This window comes from Pongo pygmaeus, chromosome 13 (genome assembly GCF_028885625.2).
Source record: "Pongo pygmaeus isolate AG05252 chromosome 13, NHGRI_mPonPyg2-v2.0_pri, whole genome shotgun sequence".
Taxonomy (NCBI): domain Eukaryota; kingdom Metazoa; phylum Chordata; class Mammalia; order Primates; family Hominidae; genus Pongo; species Pongo pygmaeus.
In genome coordinates, this window is record NC_072386.2 from 119,007,691 (window position 1) to 119,020,000 (window position 12,310).

At 51.6% G+C, this 12,310-nt stretch overlaps 1 protein-coding gene across 3 annotated transcripts; it reads left to right on the forward strand.

The window, feature by feature from the left end:
* Positions 1-5: 5 nt before the first annotated feature.
* On the forward strand, positions 6-11,655 carry COQ4 (coenzyme Q4). 3 transcript variants are annotated; one of them, XM_054501059.2, is made up of 7 exons: positions 6-449; positions 537-668; positions 2,667-2,763; positions 3,305-3,407; positions 9,737-9,866; positions 10,435-10,528; positions 11,060-11,655. In XM_054501059.2, exons 1-7 carry the CDS (start codon positions 380-382, stop codon positions 11,229-11,231), a joined length of 798 nt encoding a protein of 265 aa, XP_054357034.1. In that variant the 5' UTR covers positions 6-379; the 3' UTR covers positions 11,232-11,655. The 3 variants fall into 3 exon arrangements, with proteins under 3 accessions (XP_054357034.1, XP_063506438.1, XP_063506437.1); XM_063650368.1 differs by lacking the exons at positions 2,667-2,763; positions 9,737-9,866; positions 11,060-11,655 and having other exon boundaries at positions 316-449; XM_063650367.1 differs by lacking the exons at positions 2,667-2,763; positions 10,435-10,528; positions 11,060-11,655 and having other exon boundaries at positions 316-449; positions 9,737-9,871.
* Positions 11,656-12,310: the final 655 nt, after the last annotated feature.

The following is a 12,310-nucleotide window of genomic DNA, read 5'->3' on the forward strand; positions in this document are numbered from 1 at the left end:
ACCATGGGCGCCGCCATGTTCCACAGCCGGAAGAGGTTCGCATTTTATAGTCTTCGGGGAAAACTGGCTGTGGAGAAGGAAATAGGGCCCGGCGCTGAGTGAGCGTGGTTGCGTGTCCTTTGCAGACACTTTGTGGGGCGAGGTGAAATGGCGAGAGTTTTGGATTGGTGGACGTAGACGGTAGACAATTCGCGTGCGTTTCCTTCGCCTACTTGGCCTACATGCTTTCTGCCCGTGCAGCGATGTTTCCCCTCGAAAGGCCGTAGGCAACGCCGTCAGAATCGGTTTTTCAGTGGTTTTTGACCCCTCCGACGCTCCATCGCCTGACAGAATCGCGGCGTTCTCCGTGCCCGCCCATCCTCCGCGGAAGCCCGCTGCCATGGCGACTCTGCTGCTCCCTGTCCTGCGCCGGCTCCGTGGGCTCCCCGGTCTACCGCGGCCTGCGGCAGGCAAGTGGCGCCGGGTTCCGGGCGCAGGTGGGAAGGAGCCTGAGGGCGCCCGGCTCCTCTGACCTTGGCCTTTTTCTTGCCCTGCAGAAATGCCCCTCCGGGCCAGGAGCGACGGCGCCGGCCCGCTATACTCGCACCACATCCCCACCTCCCCGCTGCAGAAAGCGCTGTTGGCCGCCGGCTCTGCGGCGATGGCGCTCTATAACCCCTACCGCCACGGTAAGGCCGCCCGCGCCTCTCCCCCGTGGGGGCGGCTTGGAGCCGTTTCCCGTGGGTAACTGGAACATAGCCTAGGTCGGGGTACCCAAACCTGGTTACAGCTCGTAACCACTCGGAACGTTTATGAAAATGCAGATTCCTGGATCCCACCTAAACGCACTGAATCTGAATCTGAATCTGAATCTGCAGTGGAGGGAGAAATGGGCGTGGAAACCGAAAGTCTGTCTTTAAACTACTTGGGAGAATCTATCATGCAGCCCTATTGAGAACATCTAGACTAAATAGATAATTCATAAGTACCGATCAGTTTATAACATCCTACTAGAAAGTCAACTCCGAGGTCAAGGACCATGTCTGCCTCGTTCCACTGCATCTGCAACCTTCTGGATACTGCCTGGCACATAGTAAATGCTCAATAAATGTTTGCTGGATGTGTGACTAGAACATTCTAGGGTTCTACAGTGTTTTTCTCATGCCTCCTAGATTTTTGAGTTCTGGGAAGTACTGTTATTCCGACTAACAAAAACAGGCTAGGCACTATTATAGTGGCTCACGCCTATAATCCTATCGGGGGGCCGAACCGGGCAGATGGCTTGAGCTGAGGAGTTTGAAACCAGCCTGGGCAACACGGCGAATCCCCATCTCTACAAAAAAAAAAATACAAGAATTAATTGGGGCTGGTTGCATGCGGCTGTATTCCCAGGCTGAGGTGGGAGGACCGTTTGAGCCGGGGAGTTGGAAACTGCAGTGAGCTGTGATTGTGCCATCGCACTCCAGCCTGGGCGACAGAGCGAGACCCTGTCTTAAACAAAAAAACACTATATCTCCATGTCCCCAGTGGTTTTTTGTTTGTTTTGTTTTGAGACACAGTATTGCTCTGTGGCCCACGCTGGAGTGCAGTGGCGCAATCTCAGCTCTATGCAACTTCCACCTCCCAAGTTCAAGCGATTCTCGTGCCTCAGCCTCCTGAGTAGCTGGGATTACAGGCCTGTGCCACCTGGCTAATCTTTGTATTTTTAGTAGAGACGGGATTTTGCTATGTTGCCCAGGCTGGTCTCAAACTCCTGACTTCAGGTGATCCTCCCGCCTCGGCCTCCCAAAGTGTTGGGATTACAGACATGAGCCACCACGCCGGCCAAGGCCAGCGAATTTTTAAATTTTTTTGTAGAGACGGCGTCTTGCCACGTTGCCTAGGCTGCTCTGGAACTCTTGGCCTCAAGTGATCCTCCTGCCTCAGCCCCCCAGTGTTGGGATTACAGGTGTCAGCCGCTACACTTGGCCACTAAGTGTTATATATGCATGATTTTCATGGTTTCTCACATTAACCAGCTAAGAAAGGTGTCGTCTGCACTTCACAAATTAAGACACTGAGGCTGAAAAATGTGAAGCAGGCCAGGCATGGTGGCTCACACCTGTAATCTCAGCAATTTGGGAATCCAAGGTGGGAGGATCACTTGGGGCCAAAGTTCAAGACCAGCCTGGGCAACATAGCAAGACCTCATCTCTACAGAAAATTTAAAAAACTAGCTGCATGCCTGTAGTCCTAGCAGTGAGCTATGATCACACCACTTCACTCCAGCCTGGGCAACAGAGCAAGACCCTGTCTCAAAAAAACAAAAAACAGAAATGTGAAGCAATTTGTACTAGGTCACCTAGATAGTGAACACACCTGGACTGTAGCCCAGCATCTCTGATGCCTAAGCCTCTACCAATCAATGGAGACATGATGTTGTATTGTGAAAAGTGATTTATAAAATCTTTAAAACATTGTGCTAACCAGAGCTGTCCCGCCCCAGTAGATTAAGAATAAGAACTATAGATATGTATACTGATCCCTTGTTGTGTGCTGGGTAATTTGCTAAGTGTTTAACCTGAATCCTTATAACAAAGAGCTAGACATCATCCCTAATTTATCCTGTAGGAAACAAAGGCTCAGACGAGGTCAGGTAACTTACCTAAGATGACATCCCCCATTTGTGCCCGTTTCTGTCCTTTCAGACATGGTCGCAGTTCTAGGGGAGACCACAGGACACCGCACCCTGAAGGTCCTCAGGGACCGGATGAGGAGGGATCCAGAGGGTGCCCAGATCCTGCAGTAGGTCCCAGCTCTGCCTGGGGGTCTGGGGGCATTCTCTAGGTATTCTGACCTCTCTAGAATCACAGTGTGTTTGTTCTGTTCTGCTAGGGAGCTCTTGATACCCTGGCTACATATGGTTGCACAGGCTGGGCACTGCCCAATTCCAGGGGTGTCATTCACATACATGTATATACACTGTGATGACTTCCGAGTTGTGCAATGCGATGGCCTTGGCCCAGTTTCAGCCACAGGGCTCTGTGCCTTCATTAAGTTCCCATAACATGTGCTGGCTTTACCCCGCCCTTGCAGTACCTTTTGCAAGTACTCTGGTCACATTCGAGGACTGTCTTCCTGCCGAGATTGTACCCCTGCCCATGTCCTTGGTTTGGGGTAGTATCCTAAGTCCCTGACACTAGCCTGGCCAGTTGTATGTGCTCCATTAAGGCTTGTGGTGGCCACATTGCTCCTCTGTACATTCTCCTGCCCCTCAGCTCGCTATAGTTGGATCGGTCACCTACCTTTGCCCACACCCTCCCAATGCCCAAGTCTTGCCTTGCAGGGAGCGTCCCCGGATTTCGACGTCCACCCTCGACCTGGGCAAGCTCCAGAGCCTGCCGGAAGGCTCCCTTGGTCGCGAGTATCTCCGTTTCCTGGATGTGAATGTGAGTTTTCAGCTCCTGTGTATCTGGCAGTCACCAGACAGGATGGAGGAATAGCACAGGCATGACACCCTGAGGAAAGAGGAGCCCTGAGCTGCCACCATCAGCAAGAGTGCTCTTCAGGCTCATGCCAAGCCTTTGTCATTTTCTATGGGATAGGCAAATGGGTGGGAACATGCCTCCAATTGATAATACTGGCCAGTGTTCATTAACCTCCCACTGCATGCGTGATGCCAGCCTCATCCGTGATCTTGCTGAATCCCCCCACAACTCTGTCAAGTATGTTCTATTATTATCCTCTTTTAGTAGATAAGGAAACAGAGGCTCAGAGCAGTGAAGCAAACTTGCTAATTTCACATAACTGGTATTAATGGAGATAGTAATCAACCCCAGGTCATGCTCTTCACTGCTGTACTGTGTCCCCTTATTCCAGGGACATTGCTTTCCCTACGGTATGGCAGGTGTGGCACTCTCCAGCCCCTCCAGCCCCAGGCAGGGAGGACAAGGAGGGGGGGGAAGGGGGTGTCCTGACTATTGGCAAACTCATTCACTAACTGAGGCTCTGCTGTGTGCTTGCTATCCTTTTTTTTTTTTTTTTTTTTTTTTTGAGACAGAGTCTTGCTCTGTTGCCCAGGATAGAGTGCAATGGCGCGATCTTGGCTCACTGCAAGCTCCGCCTCCCAGGTTCATGCCATTCTGCTGCCTCAGCCTCCCGAGTAGCTGGGACTACAGGCGCCCGCCACCATGCCTGGCTAATTTTTTGTATTTTTTAGTAGAGACGGGGTTTCACCGTGCTAGCCAGGATGGTCTCGATCTCCTGACCACGTGATCTGCCCGCCTCCACCTCCCAAAGTGCTGGGATTACAGGCATGAGCCACCGCGCCCGGCCCATCCTTTTTGTTTTGTTTTGTTTTGAGACAGGCTCCCGCTCTGCCACCCAGGCTGGAGTGCAGTGGCGCCTTCTCGGCTCACTGCAACTCAGCTTCCTGGGTTCAAGTGATTCTCCTGCCTCAACCTCCCACATAGCTGGGACTACAGGTGCACACCACAACGCCTGGCTAATTTTTGTACTTTTAGTAGAGATGGGGTTTTACCATATTAACTAGGCTGGTCTTGAACTCCTGACCTCAAGTGATCCACCTGCCTCAGCCTCCCAAAGTGCTGGGACTGCAGGCGTGAGCCATCGTGCCCAGCCCAACCATTGTTTTGTGTACTGGGGATATAGTGGTGAACTAGACAGCCAAGTTCCCTGCCCTCATTTCTATTGTACTTGGAGAGGTAGACAATAAAATAGTTTTAAAAAATTTTCAGGGAGGGCACAGTGGCTCACATCTGTAATCCCAGCACTTTGGGAGGCTGGTGGGAGGATCACCTAAGGTCGGGAGTTTGAGACCAGCCTGACCAACATGGTGGAAACCTGTCTCTACTAAAAATACAAAAATTAGCCAGGTGTGATGGTGTGCACCTGTAATCCCAGCTACTCGGGAGGCTGAGGCAGAAGAATTGATTGAACCTGAGAGGCACAGGTTGCAGTGAGCTGAGATCGCACCACTGCACTCCAGCCTGGGCGACAGAGTAAGACTCTGTCTCCAACAAAACAAAACAAAAAAATTCATGTAAAAATACAGGTAAAATGTTTCAAGTAATTAGAATATTCTGGCACTGGTCAGTGCATGTTGGCTCATGCCTGTAATCCTAATACTGTGGGGGGCTGAAGTGGGCAGATCACTTGAGCCCAGGTGTTTGAGACCAGCCTGGGCAACACGGTAAAACCCTGTCTCTGCAAAAAATGCAAAAATTAGCCAAGTGTGGTGGTGTATACCCATAGTTCCAGCTACCTGGGAGGGAGTTTGAGGTACGAGGATCAGTTGAGCCCAGGAGGTCGAGGGCAGTGAGCCGTAATCACGCCACTACACTCCAGCTTGGACAACAGAGCAAGACTCTGTCTCAAAAATAAAAAAAAGTATACCAGCACTATTGTCAGCAGTTCGGATACAGTGGACAAAACCAGCAAAAAGCCTGCCTTTGTGGAACTTACATTCTAGCAGCTATGAAGAGAACAAGTTAGTGTGATAGATGACAGCTTTGGTATTGGGAAGGCTACAGCCACTTCTGACGGAGTGGTCAGGGCCGGCTCCTCTGAGGAGACTTGGAAGGTAAGGAGGAGCCAACCCTGTGGAGAGCTGAGGAGGAGCATTCTGAGTAGAGGGAATGGCAAGGGCAGAGGCCTCATGTGTTTAGGAAAAGGAAGGTCGACCAGTGTGGCCGCAGAGGAGTAAGTGGCAGGGAGACATGAGTGGGCTGGAAGGGGAGCCAGGGCTGGGCCCTGTAGGCCACCAGAAGGAGGAGTCTGTATTTTGTAGCAGGAGCAGTAGGAAACTTGTGGAAGGTTTTGAGCAGGATAGTAAAGTGACCTGATTTGTAAAGGACCTTAGGATCCAGTTGGCCCATCTTCCCTCCCTCCTCCAACACAGACACATCCCATCAAGGCACCCCTGCCAAATGGCTGCCAGAGCCAGCCAGGCTGATGGAGGTGAGGGGTCTCCAAAGGTTGCCCTGGAACAGTTTCTCAAGCTGGGCAGTGTTAATGTTTAGGCTGGATCACTCTTTGTTGTGGGGGCGGTCCTGAGCCTGGTAGGATATTTAGTGGCATCCCTGGCTTCTACCCACTGGATGCCAGGAGCACCCCCGTCAAGTTGTGACAACCACAGATGTCTCCAGAGATTACAGATGTCCCCTGGTGGGCAGTTGAGAACCACTGCTCTAAATGGTTATTGTCCCCGAGACGATGTTCTGTTCCTCACAGTCTCCTGCACAGCTACCTTGACGGGGCGATCACCTGCCCTATTTTAAACCATCTCTCTCAGATTTCACCAGGATGCAAGTCATTTCATCAGTGGGAAACTCACCAGGGTGACCTGCCTCAAGTGCTACACAGGGAGGGACAGTCTTCTGAATTTCCCCCAGTCTTTAGCCCTGTTGCTGTGGAGGGGAGGGGGTAGCAGGGATAGGACTGCTAGGATACCTCGCTTACAAGTAGGCTGTGGCCCTACTTGTAACCGCGCTGGCGATTGTGACACTTGTAGAGCAAGGAAATCAGCAGCTCATGGAATGTGAAGGAGCACCTTTGTCCCCAGAGAGATTTAGATAAAGGTTCAAGGTGAGGCCACCCTCCCCTCCCTGAGGCTGATTTTGGTGAGAGGTATGGTCATCTTGTAGTATCAAGACTACAGGCATGGGCTTGAGAATTAGGAGGAGCCTGAGTCAGAATCCTGGCTCTCTTCCCAGCTTTACAAGCCTGGACAAATCCTTTGACCTCGCTGAGTCTCAGATTCCTCATGAGAAGTAAGAGGACCTCCCATATATCTTCCAGGGCACTTATCGGCCTTGGTAATGGATATTAAGGCCACTGGCTTTGGAATCCAGCAGACTTTGTTTCAAATGCTGACTCCACTTTACTAGCTGTGTGATCTTGGGCAAATTACTTTATCTCTCTGAGCCTTGTTTTCCTTATTTTTATTTATTTATTTGTTTATTTTTTGAGTCTCGCTCTGTCACCCAGGCTGGAGGGCAGTGGCACAGTCTTGGCTCACTGCAACCTCCACCTCCTGGCAATTCTCCTGCCTCAGCCTCCCGAGTAGCTGGGACTACAGGCGCACGCCACCACACCTGGCTAATTTTTGTATTTTTAGTATAGGCGGGATTTCGCCATATTGGCCAGGCTGGTCTCAAACTCCTGACCTCAAGTGATCCGCTGGCCTTGGCCTCCCAAAGTGTTGGGATTACAGGCATGAGCCACCACACCCGGCCCTTGTTTTCCTTATCTATATCTGCAGTAATAACAGTATTTACCTCCAAGATTGCAAGGATGAAAGGATAATATATGTAAAAGACACCCTAGGTGCCAGCACCTGGTGGATACTTTATGATCACCTTCAGCTTCACACAACAGGCTGAGGCCATTCTTTGGGAACAGGAAGACCAGGCTGTTCCCACTCTGTATGGGTGCTGCTGAGTACTCAGAGGCAGTGGGCAGTTAAGAGGAGGAGAGTTCTGGGATCAGAAAAGTGCCCAGGACTGGCCTTTTATTCATATGTTCAAGAGATGTTCATTCATCCAGGCCCTGGATCAGGCTACTGGAGGTAAAAGAATAAGCGAAACAGAGCCAGTCCTGCCCTTATGTAGCAGACAGGCTGTTTGGATACTGTCCATAAAAATAAAATGTGAGCGGCCGGGCACAGTGGCTCACAACTGTAATCCCGGCTCTCTGGGAGGCCAAGGCGGGTGGATCACGAAGTCAGAAGTTTGAGACCAGCCTGACCAACATGGTGAAACCCCATCTCTACTAAAAAAAAAAAAAAAAATTAGCTGGGTGTGGTGGCACGTGCCTGTAATCCTAGCTACTCAGGAAGCTGAGGCAGAAGAATTGCTTGAATCCGGGAGGAGGAGGTTGCAGTAAGCCAAGATTGCACCACGGCACTCCAGCCTGGGCGACAGAGCGAGACTCCGTCTCAAAAAAATAAATAAATAAATAAAAAATAAATAAAATGTGAGCATGTAGGTAATTTTTAATTTTCTGCCAGCTACTTTAATAGCAAAAAGAAATTAATTTTTTTGCTATTAAAATTAAGGTGGAATTTTTTTGTTTGTTTTTTTGAGATAGAGTCTCACTCTGTTGCCCAGGCTGGAGTGCAATGGTGCCATCTCAGCTCACTGCAACCCCTGCCTTCTGGGATCAAGCAATTCTCTTGTCTCAGCCTCCCAAGTAGCTGGGATTACAGGCAACCGCCACCACGCCTGGCTAATTTTTGTATTTTTAGTAGAGACGGGGTTTCACCATATTGGTCAGGCTGGCCTTGAACTCCTCAGATGATCCGCCCGCCTCGGCCTCCCAAAGTGCTGGGATTATAACCGTGAATCACCGTGCCTGGCTAGAATTGATTTTAAATACGCATCTTGTTTAGCCCAATATATCCAAAGTATTATTTCAACAAGTAATCAATATTTTTGTTTTTTGTTTGTTTGTTTGTTTTTTTCAGACAGAGTCTCACTCTGTCGCCCAGGCTGGAGTGCAGTGGCGCGATCTCGGCTCGCTGCAAGCTCCGCCTCCCGGGCTCACGCCATTCTCCTGCCTCAGCCTCCCAAGTAGCTGGGACCACAGGCGCGCACCACCACGCCCGGAGAATTTTTGTATTTTTAGGAGAGACGGAGTTTCACCGTGTTAGCCAGGATAGTCTTGGTCTCCTGACCTCGTGATCCACGCGCCTCGGCCTCCCAAAGTGCTGGGATTACAGGCGTGAGCCACCGCGCCCAGCCAGTATTTTTAAATCATTGAGAGTTTTAGATTTTTTTCATACTAAGTATTTGAAGTCTCGTGTGTATTTTATATGTTCAGCACATCTCACTTGGACACCTTTCTTAGCCACATGTGGCAAGCGGCTGCCATACTGGACAGTGCAGGTCTAGGAGACATTAATACTCACATCCACTAAACATCAAGGTACAGTGATTTTGAGTGCCACTAAGAGGTGAATGATGCTTCCAGAGACCATAACATGAACCCACTTGGTCTGTAGGTTAGGGGTGGCCTCTCTGTGGTGGGGGGAAGGGATGGGGGACAGGGGACACTTAACCGAGGTCATAAAGGATAAGTAGGAGTCACCACAGTGAAGATGGGGGTAGTGGGAGAGAGCACCCCAAGCTGGGAGCAGCTTGTGCTAGGATCAGGGTCTTTGGGGCTTCATTATTTATTTTTAGAGACAATGTCTTGCTTGAGTGCAGTGGTATAGTCATAGCTCCCTGTAACCTCAAACTCCTGGGCTCAAGCATCCTCCTGTCCCAGCCTCCTGAGTAGCTGGGACTATAGACACACACCACCACACCCGACTAATTTTTGTATTTTTTTTTTTCTGGCTTTTTTGTTTCTTTGAGACAGAGTCTCTGTCACCCAGGCTGGAGTGCAGTGGTGCCATCTTGGCTCACTGCAACCTCCGCCTCCTGGGTTCAAGTGATTCTCCTGTCTCAGCCTCCCGAGTAGCTGGGACTACAGGTGTGCACCACCACACCCGGCTAATTTTTGTATTTTTTAGTAGAGACAGGGTTTCACCGTATTGGTCAGGCTGGTGTTGAACTCCTGATCTCAGGTGATCCGCCCACCTTAGCCTCCCAAAGTGCTGGGATTTACAGGCATGAGCCTCGGCCCCCAGCCAGTCGCCAGAGTTTTCTAGTAGGTCTGAGTTTGGTGAGAGTTGTGACAGTGTCAGAGACAAAACTGGCCAATCGGGCCCTGGGAACCATCAGGAAGGGTTCTAGGGGAGGCTCATGGTTGTCAGAGGGTCTCCCCAGACACCCGAGCACCCACCCGCTTCGTGGATGATGAGGAGCTAGCGTATGTGATTCAGCGGTACCGGGAGGTGCACGACATGCTTCACACCCTGCTGGGGATGCCCACCAACATCCTGGGTGAGTGCCCCCAACCCTGACGGCCTGTCTCCCTGGGGTGGCTTCAGGGCCAGGGCAGGGCTTGCCTATCTCCACCACCCTCTGCATCACCTGGCTTGGTGCCTCAATTTCTGCTTTACCTGAACATCTTAGTAGCATCTTTGCCACATGTCCCCCTTCTCCCTCCCACTGCCTCTCAGGGCTCCTGCACTAATGGAGCAGCAGAGCCCATCTTCAGGGCTTCTGGTATCTTTTTAGGCTTTAGCTGCCTCCCTGTTCTGAAACTCAGTAGCTCCCTAAGGCCTGCAGGAACCATCCTGGAGTGTTTAGCCTGGCTTATGGGGTCATGGGGTCCTCTGCGCCCTGACCCCAGGCTTCCTTTCCATCCCTTACTCCCTTCTGTTCACTCTTGGGCCCTCTCCCGTACTCCAAGCCAAGTGCCCCAAGGCCCAGCACAGGCCAGGACTGGGCACAGCTGACCCCAGTAGAGATTAGGGAGGAACAGTTGCCTCTCTTTACCCTGCTATGAGCACCACTGGCCTTTCCTTCAGATAGCCTGTTCACCTCCCAACCCATCCCTCACCCACAGGGGAGATCGTGGTGAAATGGTTTGAGGCTGTCCAGACTGGCCTGCCCATGTGCATCCTGGGTGCACTCTTTGGACCGATCCGACTTGGTGCTCAGTAAGTTTTCAAGTGGCAGCTGGGTCAGGGTTGAGGGTGGTATCAGGACAGAACTCAGAGGGACCAGGGCTCTTAGAAGTAGGAAGAGCACACAGACCCCTGCGCAGGCCCCTTCCAGTTCTCCAGGAAGTAAGGGTAGAAAGAATGGAGCAGAGATGTGAAACTGGCCTGGGGCAAGGGTCTTCAAGTGAGCAAATAAAGCCTGTACGTTTCACAGGACTCTGGGGTCTCTTGGGCCAGGCCTAAGTGCATGGTCAGAATGACGAGCGTCAGTGGGAAGGCAGGTTGGTGTTAGATTCTGGAGTGAGGGAGCCATGATTTAAATCTGAGCTTCGACATGTTCAAGATGTGTGGCTTTGGGCTTGAGATTCCACCTCACTGAGCTCTGTTGCCTCACTGAAAAGCAGGGATAATAACTACCTCCTTCCGAGGTCTTTGTGTGGATGAACTGAGAAAATGCACAAGTGCCGAGCAGTCGAGTGCCTGGCCCCCAGGGACTTGATGTTTTCTTTTTCCTCTGCTGCCCCACAGGAGCCTGCAAGTGCTGGTCTCGGAGTTGATCCCATGGGCTGTTCAGAACGGGCGCACAGCCCCATGTGTCCTCAACCTGTACTATGAGCGGCGCTGGGAACAGTCCCTGAGGGCTCTGCGGGAGGAGCTGGGCATTACGGCACCACCCATGCACATCCAGGGCTTGGCCTGAGCTCCTGAGCCAGCGGGGCCTGGCCTACCTCCCCCACCCACTGCTTCCCTTGGAGGCAGAGGGCTCCCTTGACTACCTTTGTTCCTCTTTGAACACTGACCTTTGGACAACATTTATCATAATTTGTCATAGCCACTGCTGAGTGGCCTTGAAGACGAACCCCACAGGGAGCAAGCAGTACAGTGGCACTCCCAGGGGGACCAGCAGCTGCCCAAGGAGAACCATGCATGAACAGTATCAGTCGTCTGGGCTCATGCTGGGATTGTTGCAGACTCCTGTTGCAACTCCTCCCAGCCAGCCAGGTCTGCTGGGGGCCAGGCTGGGTATCCTCACAGGAGTGAGGGCTACATCCAATTCCAAAAGCCTGAGAAGAGAGAAGCAGAGGGGGAGGTGAGTGTGTGAATAAAGGCTCCCATCAGGTCAAGTGTCTGCTTGTCCTTTCCCCCAGGGATGCCCCTGACTTTGGCACTCTTGCACCTTCCAAGCACTAGGGCAGAAGTTTCCCTCCCAGCCTGGGCTTTAGCTGCTTGTCCCCTCTCCTCTGGCCGAAGTTGGGTGGACATGGATTCAAATTCCCAGCTCCTCCCTGGTTTTTTTTTGTTTTTTTTTTTTGAGATGGAGTCTCACTCTGTCGCCAGGCTGGAAGTGCAATGGCGAGATCTCGGCTCACTGCAACCTCCACCTCCCAAGTTCAAATGATTCTCCTGCTTCAGCCTCCCAAATAGCTGGGACTACAAGCGCGTGCCACCACACTCAGCTAATTTTTGTATTTTTAGAGATGGGGTTTCACCATGTTGGCTGGGATGGTCTCGATCTCTTGACCTCGTGGTCTGCCCATCTCGGCCTCCCAAAGTGCTGGGATTATAGGCATGAGCCACCGCGCCTGGCCAACTCCTCCCTGTTTTCCGGCAGAGGACTTAGGACAAGTTCCTTCCCCTCTCTGAGTCCCCATTTCATCATCAGGAAGAGTGGAATCCTAAGGCACTCACCCCCAGGACTATTGTGGGAGTTTCTGAGGGGACATTCAGAAGACGGGCTTCAGAAAAAGGGCCCAAAGAGCAGGAGGTGGGGTTTTTTGG

Coding starts and splice junctions, on each gene's coding strand:
- COQ4 (XM_054501059.2), top strand. CDS start 380: ATGGCGACTCTGCTGCTCCCTGTCCTGCGCCGGCTCCGTGGGCTCCCC. Junction 3,408..9,736: donor TCCGTTTCCTGGATGTGAAT/GTGAGTTTTCAG, acceptor CATGGTTGTCAG/AGGGTCTCCCCAGACACCCG. Junction 10,529..11,059: donor CCGATCCGACTTGGTGCTCA/GTAAGTTTTCAA, acceptor GCTGCCCCACAG/GAGCCTGCAAGTGCTGGTCT.